We start from the raw sequence: 19781 nt of genomic DNA, 5'->3' as shown, positions 1-19781 counted from the left end.
TTACAAGTGGCTCATAATTGACTGATGGGTGTCTTGCTGGCTGCTGACAGGTTATTAGACTGAGAAAACCTGCAAGGTCTCTGAAGTAAAGGCTCATTGTATATTCCATTGTCTATAGCAGAAGTTACATAATGAGCACACTTTCTGCTTTGATGTTTTTGTGAGCTTTATGACAATCTTGCCTTTAATAAATTCATGGTTTCCTCAGGAATTTCTGTACTGAAATTCACCCCAGAATAGAACCCATAATTTATCATGAACCTTGCTTAACCTCACTTCCCAGTTCTCCCCATCCTGAGGCTCTGGGTTCTTGCTGAATGGACTGCTGTCTTTCTGGTATGAACTAAGCCCCACGGGTCTCTGTTCAACCACTTGGGACCCTGTTCCTTCCCATGAAATCCTACCCATCTTTCATGGCTCAGAAGGAAGCTGTCTCCTCTTTGAAACTGATCTTTACTCCCATTCGAAATCCATAGGCCTCTTTTTTGTACCTTTTTATACCTCTGCCAAGGTATTTATGATGTATTCCCCAATGTATTATCTTGTTAAAACCTGGGGCTGCATATAATTTATTGTTTCATCCCCCCAAAATTGCATTAAAAACCTCACAACATAATTGCACATGCAGATAATTTTACCTAACATTATGTCCTAAATGAAAATATAAATAATTAATCTGGGTGCATCTTGACCCTCAGATTGGGTGAGAGTGACCCATCTTGATTGCTCTTTGCTTCTTAGGAACTTCCCCAAGTTTGGATCCTTGCGTGAAGCCTTGTGGAAATCCAGGTCTAGACCTATAATTGCCATCTCCTCGATTAAGTAAATGAGCTTCTCTGAAGAGAGAAGTCCTCTTATATACATCCAGAAGCAAAATAGCCAGGGTCCCCCACAGTCTATGCAAGTTCACATTTCTCTAACAGCCAACTTCATGTCCTTGGTAGTTCAATGGAGAAGTATCCAGCGGCCAGCACTTGCTGAAGGACAGTATGGCCCTATTGTCATGTAAAAGCAGTGTTTTCCAAACCTGAGTAAACCATAAATTTATTTAAAAGAAAGCAATCCTCACAGGACTGCAGATAAAATATTATGTTATTTAGACATGTACAAACATAAATCTAGCTGTAAATACTATATGTTTATAGTTTTTATGTAGCTATTAAACACAAAACAAGTTTAAACATCAAATCCAAACAAACTCAGTAAGACAAAAAGTTTCAACCCTAATTTTCAAGTCAGGGGTGATTCTGCTTTACCAAAACTAATAGAAAATTTAAAATACGGTATATTTTAGTAAATATGTAAAATATGGTACATGCTGCAGTGGTGTCTATGCTGGTCACCTTTACTAATGAATTAATTTCTTATCACTTATGCTCACCTGCATGACAGTTAAGTATCCACACAGTGTGTTACAATGTCATTTGATTTTTGTTTGGTGTAAATGTATTATTCATGTATGTCTGACTATTTTTTTTCTTTCATCATTAATTCCCCACAGTTAAAGTAGAACTTCTGGGTGCCAAATACTGGTATCAAACATAAATGCAACATGGACATTGAAATTACATAAAATTACATGATCAAGAGCAAACTTACATAAAATGTTTTATCATCTAAATAGAAACATTCTTAAATTATAACAGACAACTCTTAAACTGCCAAGAATTAAATGTCTTCACCATTTTAAGAGGCACTGATATCAACAGGATATCTTTATGTAGTCTCACTCTTCTTAGAGAAGTGCTTAGTAAATTAAATGACTATTTTCTGTGGTGATTGGTATTAATCTGAGACATAATAAGGTTATTCCAGATAACCTATGGTTGAGTTTCTCGTCATTTATCTGTAATTCTATGCAAATCAGACTGACTTAGTCTAAGAAATATTTCATAAGTTATAAGCATATATGGGAAAAAGAAGAATAAACAGAAAAAATTTATCAGTTTTTTAAAAAAAGTAATGTGCATAGCAAGTCTATTATTTGATTAAAAAGAACTTAGATTTTTAAAAGTTTTTACTGATACATTATAATTATACATAAAAGTGGGATTCATGAGACATATTTGCACAAAATCTACTCAATTTCCTTCCCTGGTGCTTCCCCTTTCTCTTCCCTTCCCCCTCCCCAGAGTCCCTTCCTTTGCTCTACTATGAGCTTAGATTTTTTTACCACCCAAATACTTTCCCTTTAAGAAATAATTAAAGAGTTATATTAAATTGCTGGGATGTCTTATTTGAGTTCTTTAAAGTCATCTTGACTCACCTAAAACTTGCCTGTTTTCTTTTTTTTGTCTAGATTTACTGCTGAGCTACATGAAGTCCCTTCAGATACGAACAGCCTCATTGGGCAGGAATTCAATGCTGGGAGAGACTCATCTTTTGTGCTGGAGGTCAATGGAGGTGACCATTTAGTTTACATCCCAAGTAAAATAATAGAGCCACAAAAATTAGTGATTAACTATGAGAAAGACCAGGAAGCTGCAGAAACTACAAGTTTCACTTCTGGTAAGGAAATTTTAAAAGTTGGGAAATTTTAAATGGCCTGGATCCTCATGTTTTAATACTAGTAGAGAATCAAATTGATTAAGGCTGGTATGTAAAGCAACTATTTCTTCAAATTCAAGGTGGTGACTACTTCTGCTTTTATCCAAATTGAAGTAAATGGTGACAGGTACCACTAAGGAGATTGCTGATAAAAGTACTCAGTAATGTCCCTGATATTCTCAACAAAAGATATCTCTAGAATCCATAACTTAGAAGGAGGCAGTGTAGAGGATATTAGAACAAAGGAGGTGTTAAAATGACTTTTTAAAATTAACCTGCCAATGTCCCAGAATTTGTGATTACATGAGAAGGTACAAATTTAATTTTTGAGATACCCAAAATGATGGAGCAGAAAACTCCACCACTACTTACTCTCTACATTTTAAAGGCAAAGTAGTAACTATTGTCAGAATTTAATAGTTTCAAATAAAATTGATATATAAGATTATGTCTCTATTTTTATTAAAAAGTGTGAAATTACATACAATTCAGCCATTCAACCTATGCATCTGGAATCTCCCAAAATGCTCATTTGACCAGAATGCCAGCATTTTAAGCATCGTATCAAAAATATCATGTGTAGTTAAAATATGCAAGCAGGAAAGAAAAAGCAGTCAATTTCTTACTATAATATTCATTCTTACAGTTTTTTGGATACATTTCATTTTTCCTGGATTCAACACATATGTCCCCATAACTATTTCTGAAATATAGTGTTTGAATTTTATCTTTAAAACAGTAAATCTTGCTTTTAGAAAAGCTACGATGAAGAATTAAAAAGTCAATAATCAACCTTTCATTAAGAAATAAGGCATCTTAGCTTTAGAAAGAAGTGATACATTAAAATTAGATGTGTGTAGTATAAGGCATTCAAGTGTATGTTTTCAAGTTAAAATGATTTTTATATATCATATAGATAGAGCCTAAACAAAAGAATTCCATGTTTGTTCTTTTTTATGGATGTTATTAATCTTGGTTATTCATTTTAATGACATGGAAATTATAATAGCCCTCCAGGCACAGGTATTTATGTTGGTTTGGTTTATGAAGTAGAATGAAAAGCATCCTGGCAATGTTAGAATAGCAAATTGTTATTCGCGATAGCTTTGTCAGAGGTAAGCATTTTAAAGTCTAGTCATTCGAGCATATGAATTATTTCAGGAAAGACAGATATGACCAAGTGGGGGGTTGATAACTCATCTCTGAAGCCATCATTAAATATCATTGTTCACTAGTAAATGAAAAACTTTTCAGTCCGTTTTCCAGATGTCTGAGAATCAAGATATTTATAGCCAGTGTAAGGTTCAATTTTGGGGAAGAAATAATTGTGCATGACTCTAGCAAGGAGGAAAAATATAAATCCACCCTTCCCAACTTCTCCTGCAGTGGGCTTTAAAGTATTCTGGGAGTTCAATGGGAGCTTATGTCAGGTTGGGAGACCTGGAAACAGAGTGTCCCAGACCTAAGGGTAATGTGTTTATTTTTATCCTTCAAAATATTTCCTGAAACTCAAATCATGTTTTCTAGGGATTTTGTGCTTTCTTTTTCTTTCTCTTAAAATTATCTTCAGCCAGTTATCAAAAACTGCTGAGAATTTTCTGTATAATGTGTTATCCTTCTTGAGAGTAATTTGTTGTTCAGATACCCTTTTCAGTTATCAGGAGATGAGATTTGATAAGTTTCAGAAGTATTGCACAAATAAAAGGTTGATAACTTTCATAAGCACCTCCAATTGCTGTCTTTATTACTCATTTATAATACAATTCTTACAAGGTGATGGTTGAGCTTTCTACCCTTGAACTGAGAGAGTCTTGGGGAGAGTCAGTAATCCTAACCATTTAAGAAATTTAGAGTTCCCAGCATCCTGTGGGCTGGTGGTGAGCTGTATAGACCCTCTTTCACCAGAAACTCAATCACTGACTCCCTCCTCACCTCTACCTCTCCTGCTTCTTCCCACCTGCTCTGATTTGCTTTGCTTTCATCTTCAATTCTATCACTTTCTGGTCCTCTCCATTCCTTAGAGCATCCCAAGGGCAACCTGAATCAGAATGATCTGGAAGTTCACCATAAACAGATTCCTAATCCCTCCTCAGAACTACTGCTTCATACTTAGGGGTGTGAACAGAGAAGAGAAAGCTACAAGTTCTATAGCCACCAGAGGTGATTTTTGTATGCCCTCAAGTTTGCCCTTAGCTATCTCTGTGGTTCTCAAAGTGTGGTCCCTACCCTGGCAGTTGCAGAATCACCTGGGAAACCACTGTAAAGGCACATTCTTAGCACTCATCTCAGACCTACTGCATGAGAAATTCTGGGTGTGGGGCTCAGCCATCTGTGGTTTAACAAGCATTGCTAGTGATTCTGATGTAAGCTAAAGAACGACTGCATGTCTTACCACTTTGGTGTGCCAAATTTGGTGTGTGTTTTCAATGGAGTTGAAAGAAACTGGGTACCGAGGATCACAGGAAAGAAATTAGAATCCATACTTCCAAAGGATTCCCGTTAAACTAGGTTATAATTTTATTTTACTCATCCAAGAACATCCATCCATCTATCCATCCATCCAATATCTATCTAACAAAAACTTTCAAGATCCAGCTGCAGAGATGACCTTAGAGATTCTAGTAGGCATTTAGACCATGATATCTGCAATATAAAAATACTTTGAAAAATGCAGCCCCACCCAATTACTTAACCAAAGGAATGTATTTTGTTCTTTGGAAATATGTAAGAAGAATGGATGGTTTACTTCTAAATAAATTGCAACTCAACCCAGTGATGAGCCTGGTGCTTTCTTCAAAGATACTGCATTAGCCAATGTTTAAGTTATAGTTAGTCTACTTACAAGATTAAAGAATAGAATAATATTTAATAAATGTTAAATGCCAACCCAAACTCAGCCTAAGTTTTTTTCCTGGCTTTCAACAATTCCAGATCTTAGGATAACTTCAGCTGATGCTGTTTTCAATAAATTCATTATGAAATGAAAAGCAACACTTCCCCCTTCAGACTAAGCTGCCATTGTGCTCAAGAATTTGTGTGGGGACTGGGGATGGGGCTTAGTGATAGAGCACTTACCTAGCATGCTCATGGCCCTAAGCATGATACCCAGTACTACAAACAAAAACCAAACCAAAAACAAACATTGAGGGAATTTGCATGGGTTTTGCTTTATTTATTTTTCTAACTTGAAGCTTATTCTGAACTATAGATCAACTTTTTTAAAAAGTCCAGTACTTTTTTCTGATTTTGAATCAATCATTGGATAATAGAGCTGGAAGGATATTTAGTGATCTCCTGGTACAAACCCACCTGGGAGCAATTCTACTCTTCCTCACCCCAAGGGGCATATTGTAATGTCTGGAGACTTTTAAATTGTCATAACTGGAGGGTGCAACTTGCATCTAGCAGGTGGAACCCATAGATGCTGCTAAACGTCCTATTGTGCACAGGATAGCCCCACAACAAATAATTATCAGGCCAAACTATCAATAGTGGAGGCATCCTGCTTTAGGAGAAACCTCATGTCCCCAAGGTCATGGGACAGATGCACTATTCCTCTATTACGCTTCCAGGATCTTGCCAATGCTTTTAAAAACATTATCATACCATATAAAATTTGAGTACAAAGTCTCAAACAATTTAACATAATGAGCTATTTTTAGTGTGGAATATGTTCTTTGGTTTTTCCACAGGGATTTTGTTTTTCATAGTTTTATTCAATTGCATATCTTACTTTTCATATAATATGTCATAACATTTTCCATATTGCTGTAAACCTCATACTGATTTTTCTGAATGTCCTCATGATGTTCTTTTCAATGAATGAATATATTTAACCATTTACTCTTTTGAACACATAGTTTGCTTCCAATTTTTGCTGTCATATATTAAACTTGAGTATATATCTTTACTCCATCTAAATTTAAATCTGTACTGGAATTAAACACTGCAGAATTGTCTTCTGAGTCATTCATGAAATATTAACTGAAGCTCTACTTTCATATCAGTCCACTTTCTAAAGAAGAGATCAGTAGGAGAATTGTGGTCATGCTGGAATTTTAATGACATGTTTCATAAAATCCTTAGGAAATTTCAACCATCTTGGTGCTCTTTAGTAAATAAACTGAATCTCCTCTTCATTTTAAATTGTACATCAAAGCTGTTGCATTGACTTCTGCTTGGGAATTTATTGTACATGTCATCACTATCATTTTAGTTGTCTTCTTTGAAGGTTTCACATATGGACAAGACTACTGTAAATGGAGAGTTCCAGGGTATGTGAACTGTCTGAATTCAAATGTGTGCTGAGATTGCTTTTCTATAACTTGTGCAACCACTAGTTGCAACTAATACAGCAATGCTCTATAGTATTGGTGGTATTTTTTTCATGAGGTCCCCTTTCTAATGGAATAAGACTTGGATATTTGAAGTAGTAATTGGGTGATGGAGGTGGTGGCCATGGTGCTGGCGGTAATAAAACTGCTGGTGCAGGTCATGGTAGTAGTGAAGTCAATGGTGGTAAAGATGTTTGCTGTTGATGGTGGGTGGTGGTGATGATACTGTCGTTGGTGGAGCTGGCAGTGATGGAGGTAGAAGATGAGGGTTGGGTGGTGGTGAGGGTGGTAGTGAGGAAGTGATAGTGCTGGCAGGTGGTCTTGGTGAAGAGGGTACAGGTATGAAGGTGAGGAATAGTGGTGGTGGTGGTAGTGGTGGTGGTGGTTAGTTATGGGGGGGAGGCAAAGCCCTCAAAAAGGCTTACTCCAGAAAGAACTCTGTTAAGCATTTACATGAATTTTCCCATGATTATCCAGACATTTTTCATGTGACAAATGTGTATTTGACTCCCATTCTGAGTTAAGCCCTGAGCTAGACTTTTTTGAAGAGTTAGGGAGATTAAAAACAAAACAAAACAAAACCAAACAAAATAAAAGAAACAGAGACACAGGTCATGTCTTCAAGAAGCTTGTCGCCTGATAAGGCTATTCAGTGTGCAGGAAAAGTGACTCATAGAAGTTGGAAAGAATTCAGTTCAACAAAAAATTCAAATGGAATGATTCAGAGACCAATATTTCTTCCATTAAGAATAACTCTCAAAGCATTGCCATACACTGACTTGACTACTGAACAATGTATGAGAAATAATAGTAACCACAGAAGGTGCTGCTTATTGAGTTCAATCATGAACCAGACACCATGAAAACACTTTATATACATGATTTAATTTAATCATTAACACATTATTGTTATATTCCTTACTATTCCATTTTATAGATAAGGATACTCATGTGAGCTCTATATGTATGTATTCATTTAATATGAATATATTTAATATGTATATATGTATATTCATTTAATCTCTACAAAAATCTATTATTATATTATTCAGTTTTACAGTTGAGGACAAGATTCAAACCAATGACCATCTGCACATGAAAAAACTGATTTAATTTTGTTTGCTTGTTACTTGGTGATGGCACTTTCTGCATTTACAGATGAGGAAATGTATCCAACTTTGGAAATATGTTAATTATGTGCTTATAGGGGAGAGTTATTTTCAAAATAATTTTGATGGCACAATTTTAGTATTTAAAAATTTTAAATCACCTGTTTATAAACTGAAGAGACATGGAACACAGAATAGCTCCATTAAAATTAAAGTGCCAGACCCAGGGGTCTTGGGGGCAGTGGTTCCCTAGGCATGCAGCACGTTTCCTCAGTATGCTGGTATCTTTCTGCAGTATTCTTAGATGTTCTAAGAGTTTTCTAGGTTTCAGAGCATGGGATGGTCCACAAGACTTGTTCTTGTCATCTAAGAGCCACCTAGAAAAGTCCAGGCCCAAAAAAGACATTTATTCTGCCTTGGGGAAAAGGATGAAATCTATTTTAAACAGTTTGCTTGTTCAGGCAAAAAAGGGAAGAGGATTTCATAGGCAAAATAGGAAGATTTTAAATGTCTGTATTTCTCTTTGGCGTAAAATCAATATACACAGTCAGAATCACACACTTGTGCCTGCCTCCTTGCTGCCCCAGCCTGAGAACTTGACCAGTGACCTCGCCAAAGAGAAGGGAGGATGGACCTTTGTTGGCAGTGTTAAATGAAGGGGTATGTAAAGTACTGCCAACTCCTCTGAAGATAAGCATGCATAAACACAACAGAATTATCCTCATTTCTAAGAGCATGTGTGTACATTGTGTGTGTGTGTGTGTGTGTGTGTGTGTTTGTGTGGGTGTGTATGTGTGTAAGTTACACCACTGACTTTGCATTTATTTCCTCATGGAAACTGCAGAATCTATTATCTTGGGAAGCATTTTTAAATGTCTAAGATTTTTTTTCTATTTGTTTTCTCTTAACTAAGTTTGTGGAATATGTAGGTCAGGTTAGGCACTGTGAAAACTAATTTTCTCAAAAATCTCGTAAGTTGTAGTTTATTCTTAGGATGTTTTAGATAGTAAAACTTAGGCAGGGAGAAGACTTAGGTACACAGAGTTAATACTGAGCAGAGATGGGACTCAAACACCAAAAGTTTTGTTCATAACTACTGCTCTACAATGCTTAGAGAAGAAGAGGATGCAAATTTTATTTAAGTTAAATAATTCCTTACTTTTAGAAGAAAACAGTCTCTAGTGGCTTCAGTCAGAAGAAAATCAATTGACTGAAAATCACATTCTTCAAATCAGGGCCCTGGGTCCTTAGTGAGCTGGTTAACATGTGCTTTAATGTTTCTGCTCCACCCTCATATGCAATATCTACTGAAAGACAGTTAGGTTCAAATCCCATCACTTAGAGGCTACCATTTCCTGGCCAACTCATTTACACTCTCCAAGCCTGAGTTTTCTCATTTGTGAAATGGAAATGATGGTGATTCTACCCTCCTGGTGCCATAAGGAAGATTCGATGAAAGAATACATGTATGGAATTGAGCACAAGACCTGAAGCAAACCAAATTTAGTACTCAGAAAGCAGAAGTGCAAAAAGAAAGCCTTGGCAACCACATGAGAAGTCATAATGTAAAAGGTTAACTTGAAAAACATCAGCTATAGTTTACGTGGATGGAAACTTACACATTGAAGTAGCCTCAATGGCACATGTGGCTTGCCTTGGGAGGACACATGGCTAATTTGGCTCCTAGACAAATTCCAAGATAGACCACTGGGTAACTCGTGCATAGGTTTAGATCTCCCACAAATTCCATGAAGGGAGCATAAGCTGCCTCACAGCACACTAAATCCCAATCCAAATGACTCAGGTCCTTTATAGATTGTCTCTCCTTGTTTAAATTTCCTTTCCATGCCCAATTCTCCCTAAAGTTAAAGGAGCGTACTTGGCATTGTCGCGTAAATCCTTGGCCAATGTTAGGCTGATCTCTGGGGGTGCTTCCCTGGAAATCCAGCCAGATTCTTCTTTCCATCCAAGTCTTGTCCATAATACAGTGAGCCAGCTCTTCCTCCCCTGTCATTCCAAGGAAATTCCTCCACAGAACCGAAGGCGGAAATTTGGCTCAGTTGACATTTCTAGAGGATACGCAGCATTGCTGTGAGTGCTGAGTATATTATACTCACACTTTTGCCAGGTTTTCTTGAAGGAAAACATTTTTGAAGTTACCATTCCTCTAAGTAAAATGAATTTAGATTCAAAATAGAATAATCACACCTTACGAAATCTCTGAGTTTTCAAGGCACAATCATTTACGTTTAACTTCTTTGATTCTCATGCTGGTTTTATAAAGTAAGGAGGAAACCTATTTTTACAAATCTTTGTAGATCTTGAAAATTGTTTTGCTGGGCATTTTAGGAAAGAATTGAAATTTTGCTCATTTATAAAAAGAAAATTGAAAAAAATAGTCATTTTTTCCTGCTGTGGGCATGTATGAAAAAATATTTCACTGCCATCGTAAGCCAATACTTCTTATATCATAACATATATGAAATTCTTTCCCCTATGTTTTTACAAAGAAGCCGAAATACCATAGAAGGAAAACAGAGATCTTGGTGGCAAAGCAGGTAATGGTTATTCAAGTCCAGAATTGTAAATTCCAAAAGGCAGAATTGTTCATTTAATTGATCTGCATGATTCCTAACACACTGAGAATTCTAGAGATGTTTTGGTGGTGATGTACATTATATAGTGTACACAGCAAAGAAGAATGCAAGCCGTGTACTGTTGTCTTTACTTTTTGTATTGTACTTAGTCGTTTTAACAGGGGCCTAACGTCTCCATCAGAAATTCTAGGAAGAGTTTGAAACTGGGTTTTGTGGAGAGGAATGGGAGGCTGGTAAACTTCAAAACATGCTTGTGAAATGCAAAATACTACTTGGTGCTATAAATGCATTAATGAAGGAAGCATCTGGTGCATAAAGACCATTTCTTAGTCTTCTGGGAGAAGGAGGAGAACATGGAGCATCTCAAACGAGATGGTTAATTTCCACTTACTAGAACTGCCCAAGATGGAATAAAAAAAACTGGATTTACCTCTCAATTGAAATAACCAACTGGGAAAAATATAGATGAAACAACAGTTTCTGAGACACTGGCAATTGGGAAATGAAAAACAGTGATTCTGAGAGATGGGAAACAAATGAGTGAATGCTACAACTGCTCTAGTTTATTGCCTTGAGAGAGTTTCCAAGCCATGGTGCAGGAAGGGGGAATGCTGGTAGAGCCCATTGAACTCCCAGAGTTGAGGAGGCATAGCTGGGAGTCCAACTAGACAAAGGGGCTAAGTTGCACACGGAGTCTCCAGGAGATCTGCAGGTGGTCTCCTGGATGGTTCAGCCAAACTCTGATAGCATGAGCATGTGAGGAAATCACCCAAGCCTGGGGAAAGATCCATTTGCAAGGCATATAGTGCCAATCACTCACACAGGGCCAGCAACAGTGCCTTTCCCACCTGCAAGGCTGGAAAAGCCCATAATCCATAGATACTTAAAAGAAACCTCAGGAAGGCATTGGTTTATTTATGTCTTACCCTAAATTAAACACTGCTCCGAATTTGCCTAACAAATCACAACAGCAAAACCCAAAAGGATCACACTCGCTCCATGTAGCTTAACTTTCTCTGAATCAAGCACATGAATGTTTATGAGAATCCAAAGGTATCCCGCAACCTAACAAGGAACATTACAACCTAAGAATAAAAAAATACAGAAAGACATGGCCAGTAGCGCAGAATGGAATCCCTCAAAACCAAACCAGAAATGGCATAGATGTTAAAATTAGCAGGAAAAGATATTAAAACAGTTATTATAAGCATACTCCATGTTACAAAGTCAAGTAGAAACATGGGAGATACAAAAAGAAAATTTATATAGAATTTGTAAATATGAAAACTGTAAACTCTAGGATGAAAAGTACCCTGGTTGGAAGATTAGTGACAGATTAGATTTGGCCAAAGAAAGAGTGAACTCAAAAATGTAGCAATAGAAATTATTAAAAATGAAACACAGGAAAAAAAGATAAAAAAATAGAATGAACATCTGTGAGTTTCAATATTTTTCCAATAATTGATAGAAAAGGTAGAGAAAAATTCAGCAGAATATAGATTTGAACAGCACCATCACCTAATTTGACCTAGTTCACATTATAGAACACTCCACCCAACAGCAGAATACACATTTTTTTCAAGAGCACATTAAACATTTGTCAAAATAGGCCATGTTGTGGGCCATCAAACAAAACTTAAGATTTTAAAAGATTCAGGTCATACCAAGTATATTCTCTGATCAAAGCAGAACTAAATTAAAAATCAACAGTAGAAGAATCTTTGAAAAAAAAACCTCCAAGTATTTGGAAACTAAATAAAGTACTTTTAAACAATTCATGCTCAAACACAGGAAATCAAAAGGGAATTAGAACAAATTTTTAAGTGAATGAAAATCAAATCAATATACAGAATTTGTGAGATTCCACTAAAGCAGGACTTATAAGGAAGTTTACAACATTTATACCTGCATTGATAAAGAAGAACGGTTTCAAATCAATGACTTCAATTTCCATTTTAAAAACCCAGAGAAGAAAAAGGAAGTTAATCCCAAGGTAAGCAGAAGAAAACAATAAAGTTTAAGTGGAACTCAATGAAATAGAAGAAAACCAACAGAGAAAAATCAATAAACCCAAAAGTTGTGTCTTTGAGAAGATCAATAAAATTGATAAACCTATAATCAAATTCACCAAGTGGAGGAAAAAGACACAAGTATCAGGAATGAGAGAGGAGGTATATTCAGATATTAAAGAGATTAAAATTATGAATAATTTTTGTATATAAACAGCTTATGTGAAAAACCTCTTATGATGCAAAATGTACCAAATCTCACTCAAAAGAAATAAACCAAATAGCATAAACATATTATCATTACATATTACACATGTTGAATGGTAATAGCTCTCTGTGCACTCTGTGAAGATGGATTTGGAGAATTCCTTTGGGGACAAGTACTGTGATCGATTAGTGATGTCTGTCATGGGTATAGAAATGAGGCATGGTGATACCCGAGGCCATGTATTTTACATCCATGGCTAGGAATTTCAAGCTTATCCTTCTACTGAGTGACTTGAGTTAATTGTGTTGCAGGACTTGAAAATCATGGCAGAAAAGAAGAATTAGGTCTTACTTCTGAACCTGGAGATGCCTTTCTTCAAGAATATTACATGGATGTGGCTTTCCTCATTGATACTTCCCAAAGAGTAGGAAATAATGAATTTAAGGAAGTGAAAGGTTTTATAGCCTCAGTGCTTGATTACTTTCATATCACCCCAGATCCACTGACCTCCACCTTAGGAGACAGAGTGGCTGTCCTGAGCTACTCTCCCCCAGGCTATCTGCCCAACACTGAAGAATGCCCTGTCTACCTGGAATTTGATTTGGTAACTTACAACAGTATATACCAAATGAAACACCATCTCCAAGACTCTATTCACCAGCTCAATGGAGATGTTTTTATTGGTCATGCCCTGCAGTGGACAATTGACAATGTTTTTGTAGGAATCCCTAATCTGAGGAAAAACAAAGTTATCTTCATAATATCTGCTGGTGAAACCAACCCTTTAGACAAGGAAGTCTTAAGGAATGTATCTCTGAGAGCCAAGTGTCAAGGCTTCTCTATATTTGTATTTTCCTTTGGTCCTGTACACAATGACAAAGAATTAGAAGAATTAGCCAGCCACCCCCTGGATCAACACCTGGTCCAGCTTGGCCGGATCCACAAGCCAGATTTGAACTATATCATCAAGTTTATCAAGCCCTTTGTCCACTTAATCAGACGTAAGTCATTCAAGTTTTTTCTCTTATATTGCTTTGCCCCCCCCCCATGTTTTTATTGGTGCATTATACTTGTATGTAATGGTGGGATTTGTTGTTACATATTCATTTTCTTCTATTCCTTTTACGATAGATTTTACTCTTTGTGTACAATCCATCAGCAGATTTAGTCAAACAATCCTCACCTCAGTTTGGAGAGGAGGGATATAAGTGAATAAGGAGTAGTGAAAAATCTCAGAGAAAAATCCCAGGTCTTCATGACCTTGAACATGGTTGCTGCACTCTCAAAGTTTTTGCCAGGAAATCCTCACAAGGTGGAAAAATTTCCTTTAACCTTAATCTGTGAGTATTTACTACATGCCAGGCTCTTTGAATGGATTATGTCATTTAATCTTCATAATCCCTTTTGATGAGGAAAAATGTTGAGGTTCAGAGACATTAAATGCATTGCTTAAAAGTTTAGAATTAATAATTGGTAAATTCTAGACTTGCCCCCCCCCCACATCCCTGACCCCTTTTGTTCGTCAAACTATACTTCAATTACTAAACTCTTAACAAGGTTTACTGCTATAATAAATAATATTCCACTGCTGCTATCCTCCACCTGATCCAAGGGCTCGTATTTTATTCTGTCATCATAAATGATTTTTGGCTCTGACTTGAATTCTTATGAGCCGTAGGCACAAATGTTTTCTGGAATCTTGTCCCAGAAAGCTAGCTCAGGCATAGTCATGCAAGGGTTTTTCATGGTGTCTTTACACGGTGGGGCTCTAAGAGTGTGTCCTGCCCCTGTCCTCATGTTTTAATTTTGGAGTAACACACTCAAGATCTTAATGTATTAAACAAGTGCTGGGAATCAGGGATGGGACGGAGGTCACACTGAAGGGTTGTCTGTAGCTGCTGGAAGTTTGCTATGGTTTTGCAGGGAAGCGAACTTTCTGGTATTCACAGAGTCCCAGGACTCACATAGTCCCCAGGAATTCTGGGATTAGGAGTTACATTTAGTAGCAGGCAAAAAAAAAAAAAAAAAAAAAAAATTTAAAAAGTAAACAATTTCAATAGTAAATGAGTTTTCTAGAAAGATCCTCCATTTCCAGGAAGAAAAACAAATGTTAGGAGGAATTAAGGGATGTCCCTGAATTATATCAGAAGTTTGTGACATACACAGCATAGGAATTTTTTTTAACCCATTTACTTCTGAATCTTGTGGACTTGGCCAACAATAAGGTATTTTAATGTCAGAGTGCACCTCGTTTGCCTAGTCCCTAATAAAGTTAACTTGTTCTTGAAAACACTGCCAGCTACAGGAAAAGATGAATTGACCTTGGGTGATAGTCATAATGTGGAAAGGGAAAGTTTAACTAGCTCACTGTCTCTTTCCAGGTGGTATCAACAAATATCCCACCAAAGATCTGAGAGCTAAGTGTGTGAACATCACCTATCCCAGTCTGGAGGATGCTGGCCTGGAAGACACTGTATTGTGAGTTGAGAAATCCCAAGTTTGGGAAATATTGTAACTGGAAACAGTTCTTAAGAAAATAATGTGAAGCAAATGCATTTTAGTTTTCAGGAAGCAAGTTTTGGGGTGTGTGAGTAGGTTTTAAGTGCTATGGATTGTGATAACAACACAGGTCTGCAGTTAGAAGCAGGTAGAAATGACCTGAATTAGAAAGAACTATGTTTCCATTTTCCTTCCTTTTATCAAGAAACAAACAAACGAACCTCTTCTTTGGACCTTATTAGCAGTTAAATAAAAAACTCGAATGTTGGGTAGTGCCAAAACAGAAAACTTAAGATATCAAAAGTTGGAGCTGAAGAAAAACATGAAAAATAAAATAAAACAAAACATTGCCATTTAGAAAAGAAAACACACGTGAAGATTGACAGGAAGGATTCTTTCAAGTTTGACTTTGCAAAGTCCAACCCTAAGTACTCAATAAAAATTCAGTGATGAACACAGTGTTGTCTTGGAGTTCTGAGATGGTGAGACAAATAAATGCCTAATTTCCCTTCAGAATTTTAGAAAATTGCCCCTGAATCAAATTCCTTCCAGAAATTACATTGGACTATTCCAGTCACATACATAAAATGGATTCCTCTTATATTATCTCGATGTATTTACATTTAATCTTGCAAGAGACTTGACTAACCAATTTTTCATCTCTTTTTCTCTATCACTTCAGACTTATTCCTGAAGTCTATGAAATAGAGACAGAAAACAGTGAGCTGTTTGGTGAATTTGGTTCCCAGGAGCAGCATCTCTTAGTACTGGGGAATGATCATAGTAATGATTCTGGGACCACTAGTGATCTGATCCAGAAGTTGTACTTGCTCTTTTCACCTGGGGAATCGATGGTAAATGACCAAGAAGAGGCACATTCAGAAGAAACTACAGCTACAGTCAATGACAGACAGCAAGGCGAAAAAGGTAATGTTGGGTACCATTGTTGAAGACCCTGACGTAGTTTGGTTATTTGGATTTTCCCCTGGTGGAAGATGAGCAGTGAGACTGTATTCAGGCAAGTGGAGATGATGGGACAAAAAAGGGGCTCACCATCCAGGGCTCCAAGGGGGGTCCCCCAAATAAGGAAGCAATACAACTCTGGAAAATCAAAAAGGGAATCAGTTGTGTTCAAAGCAACCAGAACTGGAAGAGTGTAAAGGCTTGGTTTAGAGTCAGGGACCCAAGAAATGAGAGGAACACAAGAAAGGACAGAAGGTCCTGAATAAGAGGAACCCAGTCCATTGGGGCAGAATGGGGTGAGGAGCCAGCACTTGAGGTCTTCCTTCTCCCCGTTCAGCTAGGGCTGTCTTGGTTTGAGACGTCGGTTCCTCGCTGAGCCCTGGTTTTGGTGGGGCTTTGAGAAGAGAAGGTGTCTGTGGTTGTGAGATCCATGTGGAGGCCAAGGACAGCTTCTTGGGCTGGATGGGGAAATGGTCATGTCCCTGCAGCTTAAGGGAAAACAGGGGATGGAGAATGGGGAGCCAGAATGGGCTCCAGGGAAGTCACCCACAAGACCTTGCTGTGTACTGGCATCTTGTGGGAAATTATTTTAAAATAAACATTCCTGGGTCTGTACTAAAGGTGAAAATATGCATATCCAGTGACCCAGCAATTTTTCTCCGTTATGAAAACCCAACAGAAATAAATACATATAGCACCCAAAGTCACGTACTATAATATATACAGAAGCACTATTTGTAGTGGCCCTTAGTGGTAACAAAAGTATTCAACAGCATAGATGAAAAATAAATGTTGGTATATTTATGCCATTAAATACTATATAGTATGTATATATAATTCAGAAAAAGCTAAAGTTACAAAATAGTTATATTTAAAGACTACATACATACATATATATTTTAGATATGGGCATAATTATAGATATATAGCAAGATGTGACAAAATTAACAAAATGATGAAAAAGGAAACAAAGATAGGGAAATATGAAAATATAGATAGAAAAGGAGAAAGATGTATGAAAATGAAAATTAAATATGGTATTAGTCAAATTTTTGTTACCATGACTGAAATGCCTGACAAGAATAACTTGGAGGAGGAAAGAATTACTTTGGCTCATGGTTTCAGAGGCCTCAGCCCCTGGTCGGCCGGCTCCATTGCTCTGGGTCTGAAGAGAGAAGGAGAGAAGGGTGTGGCTGAGGAACGTTGTCAGCTCACGGCAGCCAAGAGAGGAAGAGAGCAGGAAGGGACGAGGGACAGGTAGAATCCTCAAGGCCACGGCCCAGTGACCCACTTCCTCTAGCCATGCCCCACCTGCCTATAGTCACCACCCAGCAGTTCACTCAGATTCCTAATTCATGAAATGGATTAATCCACTGATGAGGTTAGAACCCACATGAGCCAATCTTTCCACACATGACTTTTTTGTGGGGGGGAAGAGGAGCTACCAGACCCAACCATAACAAATATAAATATGATGAAATATCTGGTTCTGTCCCAAATGGAGTAAGTCCGTTTTATCCTAAATGTGGAGTGAGGACATAGTATCCATCCTTCCTACCGATGACAACTGAAAATTTTGGATGAAATACAAAAAGCAACTACCTGAGGACTCTGAAAAATGAATACAAGCAGGTGTATTGTGAAGAGGCATTTTTTCTCATTTCCTTTTCTCTTTTGTGACTGCATGCTGAGGGCTGCCCCAAGTACCAGGACTCTGTGGTGACATGGGGCAGGTGGCTAAAACACAATAGAAACCCAGCTTCACGGAAAGAATACCCAGGAAAAGGAGCCCATGTGTCAAAGACAGTAGAAGAAACCCTTGTTTCCCCCTTTTTCTCTCGTGGTTTTGCTCAGAAGGTAGGCAGGTGGGAGCTGAGTAGACAGCTAGTCAACTAAGTTAAAGAAGAACCCTATCTTCCTGACCAGAGGAACTGCATCGAGAGACCTTGTGGCCAAGCTCATGTGGACAGGCCAGCTTTGGAATGGAAACTGGGATTGGTACCACTGCCCACAAAAGGCAGCACAATACTGACATTCTGAATCCCTGTTGAGGTTGATTTCCCGCTAAACCCAGCAAATGGTACTAAATTTCCACAGAGACCATAATCAGGCTTGGAATTTATACAACATAATTTTCAAAATGTTCAAGATACAATCCAAAATTTATGCAATTTACAGAGAACCAGGAGTGTGAATAATTCTTGAAGGAGAAGATAATCAACAGATGCCAACCTCAAGCTGACTCCGATGTTGCAATTATCAGATAAAGACATTAAAGCAGCTATTATAACCATACTCCATGAGGTAAAGAAAAACACTTGGAAATGAATAGAAACAGATATTTGAGCAGGGAAATTGAGACTGCACAAAACAACCTAAAGGAGACTGTAGAACTGTGAAACATGACAGGTGAAATTAAAAAAATTCTTTGGATGGACTCAATAGCAGAGTGAAGATGATAGAGAAAAGAGTTAGTGAACTGGAAGAAAGATTAATTATACACCCTGAAGAGAGGAAAGAGACTGAGAAAAATGAAGAGAACTGTGGAGACTTGAACAGTATCAAAGAGTAGAAAGAGATTTATGCAGAAAAAAAAAAACTTGAAGAAATAATGACCCCAAATTTCCCAAATTGGTAAAAGCTATAAATTTACAGATTTTAAAAGCACAGTGAGAACCTGACTCAGGCACATCATAATCTGACTGAGACAAACAAAGTATGTAAGAAAAACATCTGAAGCAGCTGGAAAAAAAAACTACATGTTCCTAATTGGAATATGAGGGAACAACTATTCAAATAATCATAGATTTCTCACCAGAAACTGCACAGGTCCTGGAACAACTTTTGTTTTCTTTGAAGTGCTGCAAGAGAAGAAGTATAAACACAGAATTCTGTACCAGTGAAAATATTCCTCTGGAATGAGGGTGAGACAATGTTCACATTCTGAAATTAAAGACAATCTCAGATGAAGAAAACACAGTATTTGCTGCCAGTAGACCTGTTCTAAGGGAGAAATAGGGTGTGACATTCGGGAACTGGACTGATGTCAAACAGCTGAGTGGGTGGGCAGAGACGTGCTGGGCAGGCAAAGCACAAAAAGAGGCACAAAAGGAGAAGTTAAGGGAGTGTATTAGTCAGCTTCGTGTTGCTGTGACCAAAAGGACTGACAAGAACAATTAGAGGAGGAAAAATTTATTTGGCACATGGTTTCAGAGGTCTCAGTTCATAGATGGCTGACTTTATAGCTCTGGGCCCAAGGTGAGGCAGAACATCATGGTGGAAGGGTATGACACCAGGAAGCAGAGAGAGCTCCATCCACCAGGGACAAAAATATAAACTCCAAAGGTACACCCCTAGTGACCTACCTCCTCCAGCCACACCCTACCTGCTTATAGTCACCACCCAGTTAATCCATATGAGTGGATTAATATACACTGATTATGATATCTCTCGTAATCAAATTGTTTCACCTCTGAACATTCCTGCATTGTCTCACACATGAGCTTTTGGAGGCC

At 37.6% G+C, this 19781-nt stretch overlaps 1 protein-coding gene across 1 annotated transcript in view; it reads left to right on the top strand.

Moving 5' to 3' along the window:
* The window catches only part of Col6a5 (collagen type VI alpha 5 chain), a 160271-nt gene that overhangs the window by 134596 nt on the left and 5894 nt on the right, over positions 1–19781 (top strand). The window contains exons 37-40 of the mRNA XM_047564445.1: positions 2300–2508; positions 13116–13805; positions 15186–15282; positions 15986–16230. Coding sequence (XP_047420401.1) covers positions 2300–2508; positions 13116–13805; positions 15186–15282; positions 15986–16230 — 1241 coding nt within the window. The remainder of the gene's footprint in view (positions 1–2299; positions 2509–13115; positions 13806–15185; positions 15283–15985; positions 16231–19781) is intronic.

Source organism: Sciurus carolinensis, chromosome 9, assembly GCF_902686445.1.
Source record: "Sciurus carolinensis chromosome 9, mSciCar1.2, whole genome shotgun sequence".
In the NCBI taxonomy this organism is placed as follows: domain Eukaryota; kingdom Metazoa; phylum Chordata; class Mammalia; order Rodentia; family Sciuridae; genus Sciurus; species Sciurus carolinensis.
Note: the sequence above shows the minus strand (reverse complement) of the source record. Positions and strands in the feature narration are given on the sequence as shown.